At 37.1% G+C, this 23,135-nt stretch overlaps 1 protein-coding gene across 27 annotated transcripts in view; it reads right to left on the reverse strand.

Moving 5' to 3' along the window:
• Positions 1-19,316, reverse strand: part of TCF4 (transcription factor 4) — a 334,414-nt gene extending 315,098 nt beyond the window's left edge. For 5 of the 27 annotated variants that reach the window (XM_036230077.1, XM_036230071.1, XM_036230073.1 and 2 more), the window contains exons 1-2: positions 18,771-19,316; positions 14,754-14,826 (exon numbers count right to left, since the gene is read on the reverse strand). In XM_036230077.1, the coding sequence (XP_036085970.1) occupies positions 14,754-14,826 (73 nt within the window). In that variant the 5' untranslated portion in view covers positions 18,771-19,316. Of the gene's footprint in view, positions 1-14,753; positions 14,827-15,471; positions 16,435-16,487; positions 16,580-17,512; positions 18,257-18,770 lie in introns of those variants that run through there. The other 22 variants (XM_036230067.1, XM_016129097.2, XM_016129110.2 and 19 more) reach the window with 19 other exon arrangements.
• Positions 19,317-23,135: the final 3,819 nt, after the last annotated feature.

The following is a 23,135-nucleotide window of genomic DNA, read 5'->3' on the forward strand; positions in this document are numbered from 1 at the left end:
TTATGTAAATCGATATCACCCTTAATAAAACCCTTAGCAAAAATATATACAGAAGTAAACTTCTTTAATGAAGTAGTTACCATCATCAATATCAATAATGAAAATCAAGAAAAAGACAAGGATACCCACTACTGCTGCTCTGTTTAACAATACCCTAGACAGCACAGTAAGACAAGGAAAAACAAAGTCCAGGTAGAGGAGTTTGAAAAGAAAAATAGAATCGTCATTATTTACACATGATATGATTACCTACATGGAAACGCCTAAGAAAACACAAAGATATTTTTGGAATTAATAAGAAGAGAGTTTAGTAACATGAGTGAATATGAAAATCAATATAAAAAATCAACTGCATTTATATATACCAGCAATAAACAATTTGAATATTTAATTTAAAAGAAAATATCATTGGTAATACTAAAAAAATAATAATAATAATAAGGTACCTAAGAATAAATCACCAAAAGATGTACAAGACCTCATAAAGAAAATTTAAAAACTTTATTTTGAGATATCGAGGGAGACCTAAGAAATGGAGAGATACATGAGTGGAGACAATTGTTATTTAAAAATGTATTAATTTCCACTCAAAATGATCATTAGTTTCCATGCAATTTCAATAAAAACTTTAAAAGGCTCATGAAAACCAATGACAAGCTTATTTTAATATTTCTATGGAAGAACATAGGCCCCCAAACAGCCCAACATAAAATGTGTACAGATGGGACAAAAGGAAAAGGTAAGACTTTACCTACCAGACACCAAAAAATGTAATATAAAACTTATAATATGGTACCGAAGCAAGGGTATACAAACTGACCATCAGATTAGAATAAACGACTCAGAATGAAAGATCCTTACAAATATGGGAAATTACACTATTCAGCAGTATTTTTTACAAAAATTACACTACAGAAGCAGTATTGTGGATGCCTGGGAAAAGGATGGACTTTTCTATACATAACTCTAGAACAAATGGGCATCGAGACATTTATGGAAACCTGGAATTGAACCCTTTATTTCCCATTCTACAAAATCAGTCCTGACTGTATGAAAAACTTAAAACTATAAAATCCTTTTCAGAAGAAGCATATATGTAAAAATCTTTATGACCTTAAATTTAAGGTCTTCTGTTCATCAAAACGTATTATAAGGAGGGTAAAAAGACAGGCCATAAAAAAAGGAAAATATTTGCAATATGCATGGCAGAAAGGATTAATATCCAAAAATATATCAAGAACTTCTACAATTAATAAGATAAAAACCAGCAACTCAATAGAAATTGTGAGGGAAGGGAGATTCCATAGAGGAAGAAACATAAATAAATAGAGATGTTTCACTTCATTAATTATTGGGAAAATGCAAATTAAGACCATAGCAAGATGCATTTTAATCTCATACCCACTAGATTGATACAAATTGAGAAACTTAATAACACCAAAGGTTGGCAACAATGTGCACCAATAGCAATCTTTTAAGCTGCTGGTGGGAGTGTAAATTAGTAACAAATTTTGGAAAACAATTTGGAAGTATGGTCATGTTGAACATTCACATTAACGCTACAACCTAGCAATTTTACTCATAGATATCTATCCTACAGATATCAAAAGAGATGATCAAGGGTGCATCAAGAGATGTTTAGGAAAGTGTATAGTTCCGAAAAAAAAAAAAGAAAAAAGGAGGAACCAATGCAAAGGCTCATTACAAGGAAAATACATGAATAAATTGAGATATATTCACCAGCAGTGAAAATAAACTAATGCCACAAACAACGAAAGATCCCATTTTTATAATCTCCCATCAAATAAAACTAAGCAACAAATTGTTTAGGAATACATATATATGTCACACAACTACTTAGACAAAACAGGATATTTATCTCTGGCAGAGAAGATGGGGTAATGTGGAAAAGGAAGGACCCCACAAGGAGAGGCAATGGTTCTGATACTGCTCTAGTTCTTAAGTGGTGTGTCCTCGGGTCTTCACCGCATTTGTAAGCATCATAATTCACATATGTTACTTGTATTTTTTGTATGTGACAAACATTACAAGACAAAATATGTTTTGAAATATTTGGTTGGGGTTAGATTTAAACTAAAAAGCAAATGGGAGGAAGAATTTAAAAGCAGCCTGTGTAGATGATAATTAACAAAACTCTTGCTACAAAAAAGGATAACAAAAAGGACCGTAGTCAGAGGGGATGAGAGGGAGAGTTTTTGTTTGTTTTGTTATGCTTTTGTTTTGTTTTTAGTTATGAAATATTTAAAGCATAGAGTTGTCAATCATACATTTCATCATTGTTTCCTAATAATAATAATAATAATAATAAAGCGTTGCAGATACTGTTGAAACACTATGTATCTTCTTACTCCAAAGGTTATTTTTTAACCTTTATTTTTTAACTGAGTTACTATTGCATACCTAGATGCTGAAGGAATTCTCCAGGAGGCAAGAACAACACGTGAATGCTGTCCACTTACATCAGCATTACCCAACTCACTCACCAGCAGCAAGGAAAACGCTTTACAGAGCTTTCCACTCAGCGTATGGGGTTCTATGCCTCTCCCCCTTCTGATGAAGAACACGCAGAGCAATGGATCATGGAGCCAAGTAGTCCTAACAGGCATAGATGTCAGGATCCAACCTCTATCCACGGTGTTAACCAACGCTCTAGCTAGTGGGCTAATAAGCAAAGATAGGGGTGGGGGTCAGGGGGCAGACAGACAGACGGACAGATGGACAGACAGACAGAAAGAGGAAACTATTTTTTCTTCAACTCGAACAGTAAATATATCATAAGGATGACAATTTTTTTCCTAACTAAAATGAACTAGCAAACACACTGGTTTGAGAGGTGACTCACAATAGTAAAATCTAAGATTACTGAGAAAATGGAGGGAAAGGAGGGGGAAGGAAGGCAGAGAAAGAGTGAGATGGTCAAAGTGAAAGAGGGAAGCCGTCTTCGGATGAGCGAGGCAGGATATTAGCTGGGGTGTGTAAAATGGAAAGCTTCATTTGGTTCCTAATGAAAAGTTAACGGATCATTTTCCCCCACGGGCCACCTCAGAAAAAAATACAATCAAATAATAGTGTTTCGATCTCTAAGCAGAATAGCATATAAATCAAACTACCCTCCTAAAGTTCAATGAATTCAACAGGTTGAACTAAACCATCACGTTTACTGGTAATAAGAACGTGAGCTATAGGAAGCCTAAATGGTACCTAACTACTGAAGACCATTAAGTAAGAAAGAAGAGTACTTTTGCCTCAGTCTCCCACTTCCGCCCCCGCATTGTGTCACCATAGAACTGTGACATCAATCTACCACTCCCCCCAGAAAATAAAAATCACTTCTTTGGTGCCTGGTTACTAGAAAAGGAGTGGATATTGCATGGTAGGTGAACTAGGTCTCATTTATTGTTAGAACATAAAGTATAGCAGATTTACAAGTTTTCAAAGTTATAGGAAATTTCACACACACCCACAGCAATTACCCACGATGGATGCTTCCCAGGGGGCTAGAGTCACAGACTTCAAATAAGGTCTATAGTTAATTCTCCAACTTCACCATCCACATTGTAGGACCAGCACCTCCATCTCTCACCTGGATTTCTGCAGAAGTCTCATAACTTTGGGTTTGGACCACCCACACTGACTACCCTTGGGGTCTATGTTCCAGGCTGCAGCCAGTGTTCTCAGGCACAAACCTCATTGACAGCACACTGCAAAGGCCTCCTACTGCTCAGCCTTGCACAATCTGGCCCTTGTTGTCCTCCCCAGCCTTAGCTCAGATCATGTTCTGGCCCCTTCCCAACTATCATGCCCCATTCTCTGCATGGGACCTATCACCCCAGCCCACTTCACTCCTCATTTGTCAGACCTCAGTTCAGGTGTTCCAGCTTCAGGAAAGCCTCACCTGACTGCTGGGCTGGGTCAGATAGCCATACTGCAAACTCATCTAATGCCACACACCTCTCAAATGTAGAAATGAACATTTCTTTGGTTGATTATTCAGTTACTGTGTGTTCCCAACATTTAGTCCATGCAGGAACTTATCTGTCTTGCTCATCATTTTACTTCCAGCACTTAGCATAGTCCTGACACATGGTAGAGGCTCAATCAATAATTATTTCATTTTAAAAGTAAATAACTTTTTTCTGCATATAAATTTAAAAATAAATATAAAAGTTCAAGTGTGGGAATAAAAAAGATAAGTGTGCGTATCTAGTGCCCTTGAAGTAAATGAGCACTATCTGTAAATTCAAATTTTAATTTCTGCTCAAAAAGGACAAATGGAACATAACTGTCATGTCTCCCAAAGAGTCTCTGGTACTAAATGTGGAAGTACATTCATAACGGTACTCTTCAAGGTCCAATTTCCATAATCATTCAAATCCATTCTCACTTCTTTATATTCACATAGAAACACACATGTACAGATTCTAACATTCCTATGTTTCAGTTGGAAATATGAAGTCTGTACTTCGTTATATTTGAAAAGTATCTTTTAAAGCAGTCTATAGTTCAACATCACTAATTTTAAAAGTACTTTCCTACTGAATCACTGCAGAACTTTAACCAAACAACAGCAACGTCATGCTGCAATTGCAATGCTAAAGCTGAAATTTTTTCTTCTTTGTATCATCATAGTATCTAGCACTGTAACTTATCTTGGATCTCAAAAAACATTTATTGAATGAATGAATGAATGAATGAATGATAAATGAACAAATGAAAATTACTAATTCTTAATAATTCAATTGTTACAGCAGGGAGACATATTCACGCTAAAAAATCAGCATGATACGCACACATCCCTTTCACTTTTCTGAAGTTTTCAACATTCTTTAAACAATCAGACCTTACACGACCATGGAATTTTTGAAGTACAATTAATTAATTAAAGTAATTATGAAGTATTTCTCACCTTATCCAATTCTACCAAAATTCCTAAGGAGTAAAGTACAGAATCTCTGCAGTAGTGGGACAATCCAAACATACGCCGCATGTAAAAGAGAAATATTTCTACATGGGCTGAAAAGATAAACTGAAGAAAAATAAGAGTTAACAAAATAAGGGGGAAAATAGGTGGCAAAAGAAAAGTTAACCCTGTGGCTGAAAGTAACTAGATGAAGAATCACAGCGCCCACAGAAGAACAGAAAAGGATTCATCGTAACGGGACACCAGCCAGTAGACAATGATGTTCAAAAAGGCGCACAACAACGAACTATTATTCGAACAAGAATTTAAATTGATATTGTTTGGTCTTTCTTTTCAAAATTACAAATGGATTATATATGAAATTGTACCTTCAATCTTATAATATTACTATTACCACTGGATGACCAAATTTTTTCTGAGTTTAAAGTTGAGGGCTGCAAAACAGTCCAATATAAATACTCCTTTTTTTAAGTGAAAAAGTAGTTTTGGAAATACATAGGTTTGTAACTGACATTTTTTAAAAAATGGGTCTAAAATTCTTTGTCGTAAAAGTCTTTTTTATATTCTGTAACAAACATAATTATTAATAAATTCTTCCTAAGCCTATTTCAACCATCAGTTGAATTACTGGCTTCTTGTGGAAACTGGAAGCGCATGCTGCATTAAAATTCTTGGAGGTCACAGAGAAAGACACCTTAATCTGAACTCATCAATACTTGAGGAGAGGATGATATTTAGATACGTATTTCCTATTTGTGATATAATTGTGATAGATTTTATCCAAAGGTATATGTGACCACTCTATAATGTCTTTACAAACATTATTATGTTTTGGCTAAGGTCACAATATCTTTGGGAACATTTTTAAAATGCATTTAATAATATATTATATGGAAATAATAACTATTACATTTCCTTGCTAGCTTTAGAACCAAAAGATGTGGCAGTGATAATGGTGATGGCAGTGATAACAATAAAAATTATAATGATGAATTTTTGCAATCTGTAAATATCTTTAAGTATTGTATAAAACATTCATTGAAGTGTATTAAAGAGTTTCAAATTCGTTTTTCAGTTTTAGGATGCACGCTTGGAGGTTCTATCACTTTGTCAACATGAAATAGCTATTTAGCAGCAAACACTGAAAAGAATCTAGATTTCCAGAATTCGGTTAAATAAAGAATTTTCTCCAAAGTAACTATCATTTTGGTTCAAGAAAATTTCGATTACTGAATGATACAACAAGAAGAATTCAGAAATGAGAACATAAAAACCTCAATTTCCACCCTGACACTACCATTAAAAACATGTTCTTTTGGGAGGAACTGGATTATAATCTCTAACCGCGCCCCTCCCCCCACCCCCCACCCCCACACCCAAGGATATCCCAAAATCACGAAAGAAAAAAACAACAAAAAAAACAGGCATCCAAGACAGATGTTTGCCTGGAAGTCACTGCAGGTGCCTAGCCCAGAGCTGACTCCACTGCAGAGCTGAGACGGTCTTTCTTCCTGAGCGTTCTCTGTAAACCAGCCTTTACGATGGCCTTTCTCTGTGCCTGCCCACAATGATCTTCATATCAGATGTTCTGTCCCAATGCCTCCATGCCAAAATTCCACCTTCCCTTCAGGTATCAGAGTCGATTTTTCTATGAGGTTTTTATTATTATCCCCCAGCAGGACATCAGGTTTCATTTATCTAAACTCCCACAACATGAATGACACTTGTGTTCTGGAGACTTAGTATTAATTATAAATGTGGTTTCCTATTCATTCCTGTCAGAAAATATGCCCTCTTGGAGCAGGACTTATCTCCCACAAAGCCTTCTATGTGCTATAATTACTAACACAAGGATCTGTAGAAAGCATGTCCTAAAAATATATATTAGATGAGCCCTCATAAGAATTACGATAGGTAGAGAAATAACTAGTTAGGTAGATAAAAACAATATCCTATTTCCATTGCCTACATATTAAAACATGAAGAGCAAAACAGAAGCTCAGCCAAAAGTCCCCAGGTATATAAATAAATATACCTTTTTAAACCATTCATTATCCATCTTTACTCGTCTTAAGTATAAAGGTAATTATGGACAAGGTATGCCAATTTGCATGTTTTCTATGTCTTGCATGTCAGCATGTCACACAATATGAAACCCAGAGTGTCCAGAGCTATCATTTCAATATCCTCCTTCATAGAAGGTAGGTCTTTTTCTAGTTTAACAGTCTCTAGTTATCTTATATTTAAGACTTGGCCTAAGAAACTTGAGATTAAAAAGCTTCCATTTAGATGCCCTGCAGTTCGGCTAAGTACCCCCAAAAGGAATGTTTAAATTAATGGAAGATTAAAGCAAGGAAGAACATTCTAAAAGGTATTTTGTAATGGGGCTTTGTCGCCATCTTCTCTGTTTTATTGGAAAAAAACAGTCTTTTCCCAGGGGACTAAAAGTTTATATGCCGACCATCGGTCTAGTTTAACTACTCAAAGTTAGAAATGTCAAAGCAGAAAAAAGTTTGTAATGGAAATGCTGACAGGCCACGAAGTAGAGAAGCACAAGCAGGTGCTCCTGTGACCCAGGGTCATAATTCAATCAAGCTGTATTTTGACGTCATCTGTTACAGAAAAAAAAAAAAAGCCAAATGGTTTATGAACAGCACCAGAACCCTCGAGATTAAATTACAGCTCTGATATTTAATCATGGGTCTTACTGTGTTATTTTTAATAACACAATACATTTTAACAGTTATTCGTCAACTGCCTTAGCCAAATTAGAACACGTGATGACAAGTGAGCTGGATTACAATGTCCATCTCTCACAGGCTAAATTTTTACTATTTTTTCAGAAATGGTAGATTATACAAGTTTTCTTCTTCTTAAAAAACATAAAGTTGATACCAACGGATTGAGTCCAAACCTTAATTATAAGCAGCATGGGGTCCCTAACCAATGGGTTAGGACATCTGTATTTGGGCCCTATTGTAGCCAAATAACCAACTGTATGATTTGGGCAAAAGACATTTAACCTTCCCAAACCATGGCTCTTTGCCCCAGAAATAATAGAGCAACTCTAAAATCTTCTATAAATCTAAATTTCTATAAATTATTTACCTGAGAAACAATACTGTATAGTTTCTTTGGGAATCCCTGAAGAACAAAGTACAAAATTTTTTTGCTTAAAAGTTGATGTATTTTTAATTCAATTAAAATCACTCCAATCAAAGAGACATTCTAGTACCTGAGGATTTATTAGCTAAAATTTTTAGAGGCAATATCAGCATCAGCAAATAAAATAGGTTCTTTAAAAACTAATGCACAAATACTGCTGAACGTGTGAAGAGTTGTTTGCAAAACAAATCAATACAGGCACATCCAACAATGGATCGCAGTTAATAAACCACATATAGTAATTACCACCAATGGCAGTCTAGAAAGTCATTCATTAAATGTTAATTGTCACACAAAAGTACAAAAGCATCCATTTGAGCAATAGTGTAGCTGCACCTTTAAATAAAATACTTTCTTACAGCCCTGAAATTTATCCACATAAACTGATTTTAAACACACCTGGATATTTAATATGCTGATTAACTGGGCCTTATTTATTTTTGAAATGTAAGTAAACATAACAACCTTTTTCAATACTTTTGCTATTTCTGTGAGTCTGACATAAAAAAAATACATATATATTAATTATAGCAAAGTGTTACCAATTTCTCTAAAGATTAAATTGCTACTTCCCTTATGTCTCTCTCATAAACGGTTAGACATATGGCTCAAAGTATACACCTGAAACTCATGTGTATACTTTACTGCTGAGTCTAAGTGGGCTCACAGATTTAGAAAATGCATAACCCATATGTAAGTTTATAAACTTGGTGGTCAACTTAAAAATTTTTTATTCAAAACAATAGGAGTCCCAGTAACAAAAGTAACCTTTTAAAAAAAAAAAAAAGTATGATGTGCTTTACTTCCTCTAATACTTAGTACTATCTAACTTGAAGAACACCTGGTCATACAAAATAGCTCATAAAATACGAAAAATAAGAAAGAAAGGTGTTTGTTTGTTTGTTTTTCCGTTTCTATCTAGCTTCATTTTGATCCGATGTCTGTGCAAAATCTGACTTACTGAATATATAGATATAAATTCTAAAGGTTTGGCCAAGAACATTTTGGTTCAAGACTTGTAAACTGAAGAACGTTTCAAAACACACCATGTTCCTTATTAGGCAACTTAAGATCTGTTATCTTGGCTTATGGGAACAGATCTAAATAGCATCATAATACTAAACATTGAAAATCACAGGCCTGGGGCCACCAGGACTCAACTCTATGTCTTGGACGAGGTTGCAAACTTCCAATATAAAGTGTAGTTTACCATTAGGAGTAAATGTTTGATCTGTAAAGCTTACAAAATTACTTTGTTTATCATAGCAGATGAAAGCAAAAAGGAATAATTTTAAGCTCAAAACAAAACTGTTTATATGACAGTCTTTACTGCTTCATGATTCTAAGCATTTAAGACAGATTCGAGCAATTAACAGCATAAACTTTCATTACATAGTTCTATTATATATGTTTATGTGACTTAGCTGTTCATCTGTTATTTAAGTGATTTCCTCATTACAATAGTAGGGTAAAGATAATTTGCTGATGCTGTCAAAAATGTTAAACATTTCAGTCTCAACAGAGCTTGGATCCCCACATTTGTTTAATGCATTTTATTTACTTAAGTCAGTGTCAAATAGAGTACTGCTTCTTCCTTCTGAATTTAGAAAACGTAACATTTTAAGCACATGTCTGGTAATAGACATATCAAAACTTCAATACTGCTTATTTTAGAGATGCTGATAGAACTTAGCATTATTGTTCTTGGATATTAAGTTTCAAAGATCTAACAATGAACTGCAAAACAACTTTTATAGTTAAAGACAGGAAATCTTTATTTTATAGTTATTAACAGAGCAGTCTTTGTTACCTCAACTTTTGGTTTGATTAGGTACATAAAAATAACTGAAAACAAAATATTTTCACTGCCACCCACACAGACTGTTGATTTATAGTTCAATGAAAGCACAACTTTGAAAATATCTACTATATTGTCTTTGTAATAATAATAACAATATTAATAAAGAAACACACTAAATCACACTGAAACCCAACATAAATTAGAAGGCTAGCTTCTCAGGGTACTAAGGCAGGAAAAGTGATGGGCATGGTTTATATCATTATCTTAAATATGTTTTTAAAAAATGCTTATCTAATGTAAAGGTCAGGAATAGTATCGCACGCCAGGACTCAATAACATATTTTTATCCCTATATAATCCTGAAAAAACTAATCTATACCTGAATGTGTGTGTTTGTGAGTATGTGGTGTAAAAAAAAATATTAAGCTAGAAGACCCAAATTTAAAACTTAATTCATTACTTGGCTGCCTTGAGAGTAAATTATTTAACATCTCCAAATCTCAGTTTCCTCATCCATGAATTGAGCATGGTAATCCTTGCATCTCATTGGGTTCATGTTAAGATTTAAAAAATACAATAAATATAAGGTACATATATTCAGTGTCATGTGTATTCACACCTTATTACTCAATCTAACATCTTGCAAACAGTCAAAGGGGAGATCAGGCAAAAGAGAATGATCGATAAACCAAAATTCAGCTCCAAACCTTAAAAAGCATTCAAAGGGCACATGCACATGCAGAGCATTTGTATACACAAACATCAGCAGGCAAACCCTGATGCTCTACTGTTATAAACTACAGAAACATAGTAGTGAAACCAACGTTATTCCAATAAAGGATCTGCAGTGCTACAGAGAATTAGCAAATCAAAACTTGATTTTTAAGAATAGCAAATAAAGACACAGAAACTCCTTAACTTGGGCCTCAGTTTTTCTTGGCTATACAATGAAGACACCGGGCTATATATTTCTAAGGGGTTTCTATCCCCCAAATTCCATGATCCTCACATAATGGGTTTAATACCACTTTGTTTATTTTTAACCTATTAAATTACTCTGCTCTTTACAAATATCCACACAAACATAATGAATTGTGCTATAAAAGTAAGGCTGTTTCAACACATACACACTCTCACACACACACAATATTAAATATCTCTACTCAAAAAATATCTGTAAGGGTAGACAATTTTTTTCATGCTATAAACATGAATTCAAACTGGTACGGATGAAAATTAATTCAGGACGCTGACCATTTGAATTTCCTCTGTGATAAAGTATTACCCTCTGGATTATTCTCAATGAATTTACTAAATTGATGTGTCGTTTTGGTGTCATGTAGATAAAGGTTAACTAACTTGTATGAACATCAAAAAATGTTTTTCCTCTTCCAAAAAATGACCACAACAGGGATGTGGTTTGTTTTACTACTATTCTTAATTGTTCAAAGACCCATTCATTTGGCAATCTTTAACAAATGCTCAACACCTAAGTAAAACTAAACAGTTACAAGGGAAAAAGCTCAACTTTTAAACTAAGGGAGGAAGATGTAGTATCCGTCACAGACTGACTGTAAATACATGTAACAGATGTGACCAGCGCTGTTCTTGAATATAGATCATTGCAGTGGCCCAACTGAAAAATTACTTTTTAAAAAGATGCTAAAGCTAATATGTTTCTCTTTTGCTTATAAAAAACTCAAAGGTAACCAAGTAAATAGTATTTTTGTTATATTAGAAAATTAAACCCCTGTTCATCAATAAATTACAGATTCTAAGTGCGTTTTTTTTCTTTTGGTAACTTTGCCATCCTATATTTTAATGAGAATAATTTTCCAATTATCCAGGCATGTGGATGCTTTTAGTTTGTTTTAAGATCAATGATATAACGGATATTAAATCCCTTTGTATAAGTTACCATATGGATTACAACTATTTCTTAAAAATAATTCCAGAGCCCACCAATCTCCCGTTAAGGTCATCTCAGCTCTGAACTATCATGGCTGAATTGTTTTAGTGCTCTCTGCTGAACACCTGCAAACATCAAACAAAAACTGCTGGTCCTTTCCTGGGCTGACAAAAGCCTTTCATGTGAAAAATGCTCCCTGGGAATGTCAGGCTGTAGCTCAGGTTACATTCCATTCTCCCTAGCAGCCTTCCCATTTCTTAAGGTGGTAGGAAAAACCATGTTTGTGAAATGAAAGATTAAAGGGAATATGGCCACACTTTATTTAAATCTCACATTGCAAATCACAATGGAGCATCCTATATTAATGGAATCAAAAGCTATTGGGAACTTTAAACATAAAACATTACCATGCCTTACTGAAAAAATACAGCTGATTTTCTAAATAGGAACAGTTTACTTATAGTCTAGATCTTTTATTCCTGGACCCAAGTTTCAAAGCTACCCATGAAAGTGACATCTGAGTCCACTCAGGACAACGGATATTAACCTGAAGTAAATTTAGAACATGATTTTTCTTTTCAGAGTTAGCTAGCTCATACTTCCAGTTAAAGGGCAAAATGTAGTTTTCCTGATTTTTTTATTTGTTATGCTTTAAAAAAAATTTATCTTTGTGGATAAATTCTTTATCTTATCTAGTGGAAATTGTAAGCCATTTGCTTCACTAATAGCCCTGTGTTCAAATATGTATCAAATGGATGAGAAAAACCAACACTCTAATCTGTACCCTATGCACCATCACACTGCATTGGATGGATACCTTGAATTTTCAAACCAGCAGCCTGAACAAAATAGACACTACACTTTTTTCCTTGACAAGTAAACACTGAGCCTGACAATTACACCTGTGGCAAAATGTAAGTAACTGAAAGTTCAACACTTTAAAAATAATTATAGCATCTTTATTAGAAATACCATAACATGTCTCACTAAGGCTGAAATCTCTGTCTAGGTTTACATATGCATGTATATGTATATATGTATGTGTGTGTGTACACATACACACACACACACACACACACAGAGCTGTCTTAAGGACTGTGTAAGTTTCAATATATGACCATTTACCAAAATGTATTAATAGATATTCATATTTATCAGCCTTTACTCCCCCTGAACACTTCAATACATAGGCAGGACTTTCTTTAAATGTAAACATAGAAAAGTGACCAGATGCACAGTTGTCTTTTTAAATGTAACACAATTTCATGCTTTTAAATCACCTCACTGTATTCAGCCATACCTAAATTTATATATTTAAGTTACTCCAAATGCATCAGTTTTTACAAAATACAAGAGTATTTTTCACTGTCTCTGTACCTTTATGACATAATCTACTTCAAGATTTAAACTATACATTTCTTAAGTAAAATCGTGAAAAAATTACGGTCAGATAAAGTTAGTTACTGTTTGGATACTGTCTAACATGAAAAATTAATTTTCCTACAAGAGACACTTGTAGTCATCTTTACTTTAAAGTTGTATAGATAATACAATACAGAAATTTTGAAAATATAATAATAATACAAAAAAATTTAAGTCACTAAATAAAAAATATAATAAGGACCAGGACAATAAAACATAAACATATGATCAATAATACTTTAATCAAAGTGGACCTCCAAAAATAAAATATAAAATATAACTAAAGAGCCATCTCATATTTTATAAATCAAATTATAGAATCAAAATTCCCTTAGACTAATGTCAGCCAGAAGTAACTTATTTGGGAATGACCAATTTTTCAATGATCAATTAATTTTATAAAAAACAAACCAATTACACAAATCAAAGGTGAACAGATTTCTTTCACTGCTATAAAAATTAAGAGATGTGAGATTATATTCAACAGCTAACAGACAATTCCACTGGCATCTCATAGCTAAAAAATGTCAACATTTACCAGTTTGACTTAAGAATAGCACTCTGTCTAATGTACTGTTATGTACCATAGGCAGAACTAAAATATTGCAGCTGTTTAACCAGCAAAATGGATTTAAGCCTTGAACCTAAAGAATAACAGGCAGCAATGTATGCCTCTTTCTGATATGAAATTCACTGGACAAAACAACAAATACATATTAAATAAATGTTTTCAGTTTTCACTTTTAATAAGAGATCTTCAGAGAGCCCCTTATTAAAACGCCTCCTTAGATGCCTGACAATCACTGCGCACCCAGTTTCCTTTGTGGATAGTGCTAACGTCTTTTTTTAAGCATCACCCAAAGACCTTTCATTTATAAAATGTGAAAGTTCTTCCTAATTTGCAACTTTAAATATAGCAAAAATTCATTGCACAAATACATACATAGGGAAAAGAAGCAGCTAAAGCATCAGAAAGGATATTTTAAATATAAATGAATTCATATTTAGCTCTCAGATTAGCAAGAGGCTATTTACAGCTATGGTTTACTACACAGCATTCATCTGAAAAATTAAGTGCTAATTTCCTTAAAAGGGTTAATTACACATAGTACCTAATAAAATTGATATTGCTTACAAGGGATTTTCTCTTTTTGTGAAAGTTAGATTTTGCCCCTCTATTTTCAAATAGAGAACATTAAATTATTCCCCCATGTTAACATTGGCCTTATCTTCACATGTTTGATTACAACTATATTAGAAAATTGCTTTTAAATTAAGTGATGGAATTCTAAGAGTTTCCATGATTTAAAAAAAAAAAAAAGACCTAATTTTAATTTTGCAAAAGATGACATTTTGTGTAAGTTATGCCACTGATAGATAATGAAATAACCATATCATTATAGGCTAAAATTTCAATGACTTTTTCAGAACACTTCAACAGAGCCAAAAATATACAATGAGTGAATAAACAGCTAAGAACATTTAACTACACACTAAGAAAAGAATTTACATACTTGAGCCAGTAAAATGTCCACTTGCCAAAGAAGTTGGTCCATTTTTCCCACTGCTCACAGGAGGTGAAAACATCTAAAAGAAACAAAGAAATATTACTGTTGAAAAGAAGACATTTGTGCCTTCAGAGTTTGTCAAAGATCTTTCATACTCTCACTACATAACTTAGAGTTTATGCTAAGGGTTCGTTATAGTAAAACACATCACCATCCAACTTAAAACTAAAACAGGCACAAGACTACCAATCACCCCCCACCCCATTACCACTCCTTTCTTTTTCCTCAGGTTCATTAGATGGCCAGTGTTAGGCAGTGCTCCTACGTTTTGAACAAACACAGTCCCCATGTTATCAAGATTCAGTCTGAAGGGCAGCAGCCTCTCTAGAAAACACTAGTTTTACAAAGGAGAAGAAAAAAGTTGTTTGCATTATATTGAAAACCTTGGCCATAAACGTGGCAATGTCCATTTCCATCCCGTATAGGATTTGCCTGTTATATGTGAACCCAAATAAAAATAAAAGTGCCACCTGCACTAAATTCTCATTTCATCTCTAACATGAGAACAATTTGAAGCAAGACACACACACTCTCTCTCTCTCTCTTTCTCTCTCTCTCTCTCTCACTCTGATTCTCACTCTCTTTCACTCCCTCTCTCTCCAGCATTTATTTCAACCCTAATTGGTTTCCCTCTTCTTCCACATATCTAGTGGATAATGCGCACCTTCCCTGGGTCAGAGCCTGCAAAAAGCAAAGGAACGAATGGAGAAAGTGCAGCAAGCAGAAAGGGGGCTACAAAGCTGCCTGGAGCTCTGTTTCCTGGCAAAACTTCCGAAAGCCATTTCTCCAAAAGAAGGTCTAGAAAAAGCAGCAGCAGCAGCAACAGCACCAGCAGCAGCGGCAGCAGTAGCAGCAGCGGCAGCAGCAACATGAAAGAGCCCCACTCAGAAGGCGGTTTGGATTTTATTTATGTTTTGTGGATTCTTTTTATTTTGCTTTACAAATGCATTTCATACCAAACTCATCTGACATTAAAAATGAATTAATTCTCCTGACATGTTTGAGACTTGGTTTGAGAAAGGGAAGCAAAGGGATGGAGAAGGACCAAATACAGCTGTAAAATTCCACAAGTGTGTAAGTTCTGCTTTGTACTGACTGATCTCATAGCTATGAAATTTACTAAACCAGTCTAAAGGGCTCCGAAGAATGTATGCTCCATATATACATGAGTATTCAAAATCCCAAGAAAAGAGGTAGCTAGGTAACTACAGATCCTACTAATCCAAAGCACCATCCGTTTAAAACTTTAAGAGACAACTGGGTCTCCAATTTTGTCTTTTCCATTTGTAGAAAAAAATAAACAACATGAGCAGTGCGCAAAGTATCAGTACTTGCACTATTCAGATAAGGCCAAGTTTTAGGTGTGATTTACCATTTTTGGGGGTGTCTGTTTTTCCTTTCCATTGGGGTGAGATTCCATTATTTGGGGGGAGTTGGTGGGTAGAGAATTCAAGGCAAGTTATTAGACTTTCAAAAAAAAAAAAAAGCTTGAATCTTCCATCACACCCCCCCAAAAAAATTGTAGTTAAAAACTTATCAAAAAGACCTTCCTTTTACCAAGGATTCAGCCAATTAAAAATGATTTCTGTCTTTTATTGGTTTCTAGCTAAGTGTTTGGGTTTTTTGTTTTGTTTTGTTTTTTTTCCACAGCTGTTGTTAGTTTCCACCGTTCTTTCTTACCGCACTGAAATCCAGTAAATCACTCAGCTCTTTGTCCGTCCCTAAGGCAGCCATTCGCTGTTGGTGATGCATTTTAGCAAAATCACACAAACCTAGAAACATGGAAATAACCGCAATCAGAAAATCCAGTCCCAATCCTTGGAGAAAACACAATCGGATTTTTGGAGACTGGGGGGGTTGGGGGTGGGGATGTGGGGGCGGGTGGGATTAAGGTGAAAGGAGGGAGGGATGGGAGAGTTGTTTTGTTTTGTTTTGTTTTTTTAAGATGTAATAGGCAGCAATAGCAAAAAAAAAAAAAAAGCGATATTGATACTGTATTTCCAAAGAGATGATCAAAACGGTAACATCCACTATAAAACCAAATCCGGGAAGTAAAAAAAAAAAAAAAAAAAAAAAAAAGCCGCTCTTCAGCGCATCATTTTATGCAACAGGAGGTAGAGCGAGAAATGAATGGATCACAGAGAAAAGAGAAACTACTCAGAATGATCCGGTCTCAACTTTCCCCCCACCCTCCATCCCACCCTCTCACACACACTCACACACGCGCGCGCACACACACACTCACACACACACGCACACGCACACACCACTCCCCCCTGCATTTCAAAGTAGCTATAAAGAAATTAAAGATGAGCGTCTCTGGAGTGAAAACACATCCAAAGGGGGAGGGGTGACAGGGTCGGAGGGGGTGAAGCAGAGTGGAGGGTCGGGTCCTGTAATTGTCCGGCACCCTAATTTGTGAAAGAAAGGATTGTAAAAAATTAAAGTCAGGCCCTTGGCAAAGTCATCGGTCCCTTCAAGTAGCAGCGTAGCTGGGTAGGGGGGTTGGGGGGAGGGGGTCTGTGAAGAGGGGGAGGGAAGAGGCGCGGGAGGGGAAGGGGTGTCTCTTCTGGGAGCGCCGGGAGCCGGGAGCCCGTGGCAGGGGTAGGCGCGGAGCCGCGTGCGGGGCCGCGGGGCCGCGGAGCCCGAGCCCCGCGCCGCCCGGCGCATCAGCCCCGCCGAGCCCCGCCGGCGCCGGTACCTACCGCCCGCGCGCGAGAAGGGGCTCTCGGTGCACCGCCGGCGCCGAGGCGGCGTTCATTTCTAACCACTGCCTCCGCCGCCACCACCGCCGCCTCCTCCTGCGCCCGCGCCCGCTCCGGCTCCTTCCCCGCCGCCGCCGCCGCCGCTGCCGCCACTACAGATCCGCAGACACACAGCCAAGATCCCTGACTCTTAACACCAACTCTCTTCTCCGGGGAGGGGAGGGGACGAGGGAAGGGGGGAGGGGGAACACGCCGAGGCGCACGGAATTGCAAGTTCAGCAAAGAAATGGGTGGGGGGGCTGCGGCGGGGAGACGCGGCTCGCTCGGGTCGCGCTGGCTGGGATGGACCCCCGCCCCCGAAATAGAAATCTCAACACTTCCCCCGCCTCGCAAAAAAAAAAAAAAAAATACAAACGAAAATTCATCGAGCACCTCATTTCCCCTCAGATCGTCAGTTACAATCTGAAGCCTGAACAGTTCAGTTTTTGCCCGTTTCAACCATCGGAGGCACTTTGAAATTTATTCGAGTTTACATCCCCTCACTTCTTTCTTTCTCTGACTCTCGTTCCCTCTCACTCGCACATCTACACACGGCAAAGCGAGTTAATACTAGGCTGCAAATACACGTGATGCAAAAAGACTTTGCCAAGAGGAACACTATTTTTCTTTTCCATATATAAACCAAGCCACATTTTGCTGGGGAGATTTTCATTTCGGTAGTTTTGCGTTGGGGGAGAAACCTAAATTGCATACTTTCTTTCCCCTCCCTTTAAAGTCACAGAATAGTACAGCTGAAAACTTCGCTCCCCCCGCCCCAAAGAAAGGGGGGATAATTTTTGAGGGTGGATGTTGTTTTGTTTTCACACTTGAGTTCCTAGACACGCTAAGTCCCCGTTCGCCAGCACTATAAGTTTTTAATTCAATATTTACCATTGCAGGCCCTGCATGCTATTAAAACATACTTTTTAATATCACTTTTTAGAATAAAAATTAAGCTTCATAAGTCTATTATTCCATAACAAGCGTGCTTTATCCAGTATATGCAACATACGCGATTTTTACGTGTTAAAATACACATTCTACAAACCCTGTTATTGCTACATGTGCGAGTACATACATAAAATGCATGCACATACTTTTTCCCATTGGCAATTATTTAATAGTTGTTTCTTTTGTTTTAATAAAACATTGGGATCGACACTTTAAAAATTAAATTCAATTACAAACAGTTTACTCTGACAGCAAATTGTAACGTTACCTTAAATGGCCACAAATATGCTCACAATATTCCAAGGAAAGTGACTTTAAAAAGAGAGACAAAAATCTTCTGCAAGTACTTAGTATCTCACATGTGTATCCCCCAAAAAAGTATTTTAACTGGTACTCAGTTCTGCTCCAGGGATATCCACAGAATACAAGATTATGCACCTGGCTCTGGTTTTTGCATTTTCCAACACAAAACTGCAACAAAATTCCCTCCCCCAAAAAAGAAATCATTAAAAAAAAAAATCCAACAACTTTTTCTTATTGTTTATAAAAAAAAATCAATACAGGATAGTTATATTTTCTCCTCAAACAAATCTTGTTGGTGGTTTTTTTTTCTTCTCCTCTTATAAAGTCTTAAACTTGTTCCAAGTTTAGAGGTGTCTCATCATCATCATCCTCCTCCTCATCATCATCATCACCATTGACTCCCCCGTGGAGTCACATTGATAATAATAGGTTTCCCTGAAAGATACATTGTAATCCATTCACATCCGGGCACTGCGGGCTTATAAAGAGAAGGCGCTGCGGCCGCCGCTGCTCCTCCAGACAATGACTAGGGAGGGGCGGGGCGGGAGCGGGCGACCATCGAGTGGTAAACAGAGCGCCTAGAGAGGCGCCCAAGATGGCGGCGCGTGCGAGCCACGCCCCCTCCGCGACCTACGGCGGTGGCGGGGCTCCGGCGGCTGTCGCGAGTGGGACCGAACTGCAAGGGCTCCCGAGGCTGGGGCCGTTAGCCGACACCGGGATCCTGCGCGCTTCATTTTGTTCCCGTTCCTTGGCCTTCCCTGTTCTACAATTGTAGTTCCTAAATTAATTAAGGAATTAAATTCCACAGACTTCCATAAGGGAGTCAGATCCCCTGTCTCACCCTGACGGAGGCTCGGGAGAGGCCGCGCCGGCCTCACTAACGGAAAGCCTGAGCCTGGGTTCTCTCGCCGTGTGGAGCCTTTCTCTAAGCGAGGCTTGAGCAGTGTGGAAGAAGTCCCCCGAACCAAGTTGTAGCTCCTGAGCTTGAAGAGGGATGTAGGTCCTCTCCTCCTTGTCCACTACCCACACACCATCTTTTTCTAGACCCCTGGAAAGGAGAACTTTACAGCTCTGGAAAGTCTCCACTTGGAAAAGACTTTCATCTGTTGCTTTATAGACTCAAATCGAATTTGTACCATGAACCAGTACTGAATCAACTCCTGGTTCTGCCCAAGCAATTACCTTCTCTGGTTTGCGAATGCAAAAAACAATGCCCACTTTTAAGAACTTCATAAGAATTAAATAAAGATTTAGGTGGAGCCACCACTAAAATCTTGCTATCTATAATTCCTGGTTAAACCAACTAATAGCTCTAATCTAGCTGACGTGGTTTTAAGTGGAGATTTTTCTATTCCAGAGGAATAGCTTTTAGTCCTCCCACCAGACAGAAATGAGTAACAATAATGACAGGTAACGCTTATACATGGGTTTACAATGCACCAGACACTGTTCTAATAATTTCACAAACATTGGCTGCTTGAAACCAAAAAGTGAATCGATGGAGTATGTGTTACTACTATATCTTACATACAGAAAGCCAGAAGCAAGCAACTGTAGACCTTGCAAAAGAATATACCTGCCCAGAAGGACTCCTTGTGGTTAATGGGGCCCCAAATCATAACCAGAGTGTAGCAGCTGTTGCAGACAAGCCTCTCAAACACTCTGAACTTCAGGGAAAGCCACAGACTGAGCTGCCAGCCTCCTACAACTGTGCCCCTTCCGGCTGAGCCCACCCTTATAAAGGAGTTCCTGGCACTATGTTTTGACCAATGGGCTGAGACCTGTCCCATCCAATCAGAACCCCATAGTTAGATCTTCATTTGCATCTCTCCTGACCAATCATACCAGCTCCAAAATGACAGATTAGAATGTGCTATTTTGACCAATCAAGATGGTGCTATTTGGGCCAATCAGACTATGCAAATTTGGATTCCTCATTTACATAAAAATAGTCCAATCAGGGACCAGGGCAGGTCCAACTTTCTCCATAAAAAAATGGCCTCCCCTTTGCATCCATGGAACACACTTTGGGTTTCCTTTAGAGGCTGTGTGTCCCTATTTTGCAAGCTGCTCATTTGAAAAAAGTTTCTCATCTTCAGCACCCAAGACGGGCAACTCATGTTGCCACTAGATTGGTGGCAGCAATCTTTTGTTTATATAAAGTTGAACGGCTTGACCAGGGCAGTTTAACTTGACTAAATTAAACAACTTTATTAAGTGATAGAGCCCACCTTTGAAGTTAGGCCTCTGTGATCAGTCAACATTCAGTTACATTCCTATATTATCCAGCAAAGGAACATCCTAATCTCCATTTTCTGATGCAGTTTTGTGTCATTAATAGATAAGAGTTTAGATCAGTTTTCAAGATCTTTTGTTTATATGTAAGTTTTTAAAGAATAAGAATTAGGGCATTTATAATTTGTTTCCTGTCTTCTATCTTCGTTCCATGTTCTCATCTTAAAATAATATGTAATATTTAGACACTGTTTTATGCTACAGTATCACAAGCATTATCTCTGATTCTTAAAATAAGCCTCTACAGGCTCTATGGAGATGATGTAATAGAAAGATCACAGATTTTTATTTAGGAGACATATTCCATTGACTCTACCTCTAATCAGCTCTGTGACCTAAGGCTTGATATCACTGTCTTTTACTGTAAAATGCAGAGGCTAGATTAGATAATCTCATAAGACTCCTTCTAGTTTTAGATTTTAAAATTCTCCCTGTCTCTGAATTTCAAGGAGTAATAAATGAACTGTCAAGAAGTCAGTGATTGTATTGGGTCTGGGAACTACATGCACACAACTGATGGCTAGTGCATTTTTTTTTTTAATTGCAGCCTACATTCAGAAAACCATAAAAATACCCTTCTCATTTTAAATTAAAGAGTAAATTTGGTTTGTTTGATTTTTCCCCCCTGAACTATCAGAAGAATAGGTATACTTATGAATATTGGAGGTACCCAACAAAAGAAGACTCAGTAGAATGCTGCAAAACTTAGGTAAAAAGGAAAATATAGGAGATATGTTTTGGAGTGTCTGCTTCATCTATAGACTCCTTTCCCTAGGAACCTGCCCATAAATGCTGATTTAGAGGTAGAACTTGATGTGGGTATCTCATGAGTCCTTCCTGGCCCAGCCCCTCCAGTCCCAGCTGATTGGACCACACCAACTAAAAGTGGAAGAGGTTGACAGTAGTCTATAGTGAGTGATGGATTGGACATGTTGATGAGAGCCGGCCAGAGCTGGTGCCAGGAATGCAGGCCATGTGAGAGCCATGGTTATGGGGAAATAAGAACCATGAGTAAGCAGATGACATTGCTCTTCAGGTAAAACAGAAAAGTCTTGGAAGTTCTCAGAAAAGCAGACAATTTAGTACTAGAAAGAAATGCCTAGAGATACTTTTTCAATTATTATGAGAACCACCTTGTCTCCTGTCCATAAGAGAGCTGACTCCTGCAGTGCTCCCCTACCCTAAATGAACTAGCCTGAGTACGTTTGTGATCCTACAACTGAAGGGTTTTAATAGAAAATTGTGCCACATATAGTCAAGACAGTATATACAAGTGCCATACCCTTTTCTACTGTATTATGACCTTGGGCAAATTTCACATTTTGTGAGATATAATATAATTAACGTGTCTTCAATATTTTATATGGCTGGTTAAAACTGAATGAGATAGTGGACATGAAAGGGCTCTGAAAAATGACAAAGTCCTATCAAATGCAAGGCATCATTATTGTATAAACTGAGTTGATGCCTAAAGATAACATTTCTTTCATAGGAGTGTGGAAACAGTGTCAAATATTGAAACTCAAGGAGTCACAGACATTGAAGGGTACTTGGATGAAACTTTGTTTTTGTTGAAGATGTCAAGGCTCACATGGGATGTCATGTCCAAAATCACATCACCAATGAGTTACAGAGCCCGAAGTATCTCTCCAGTAACTGAGTGCTACTCCAGTAATGTCACACTATTCTTCTACAAATTTCATCCAGTTTGCTCACCCCTAATCCTGACCATGTTAAAATAAATAAGCAGACCAAACCAAAAACCAAAAAATCAGATATTTGATGATCTAATAAAACTTCTCCAAAAATTCAGCAATTTTTAAGTGTCTACCTTGTGTAGGCAGCTATTTTCTCAAGACCTGGGGTGAAAATGTAGGCAAAGAAAGCAGAATGATATAAATGTCAAAGGCAGTCTTGATTGAATGGTGAAGTCACAGTGAAGAAGATACAGCTTTGGAAGATGTTTGGAAGAGAAAGGGCTACCTTAGCATGTTTTCAGGTTGACATATCAAAAGGCACAAACATCTGGGACCCC

This window comes from Rousettus aegyptiacus, unplaced genomic scaffold, assembly GCF_014176215.1.
Source record: "Rousettus aegyptiacus isolate mRouAeg1 unplaced genomic scaffold, mRouAeg1.p scaffold_m13_p_12, whole genome shotgun sequence".
In the NCBI taxonomy this organism is placed as follows: Eukaryota; Metazoa; Chordata; class Mammalia; order Chiroptera; family Pteropodidae; genus Rousettus; species Rousettus aegyptiacus.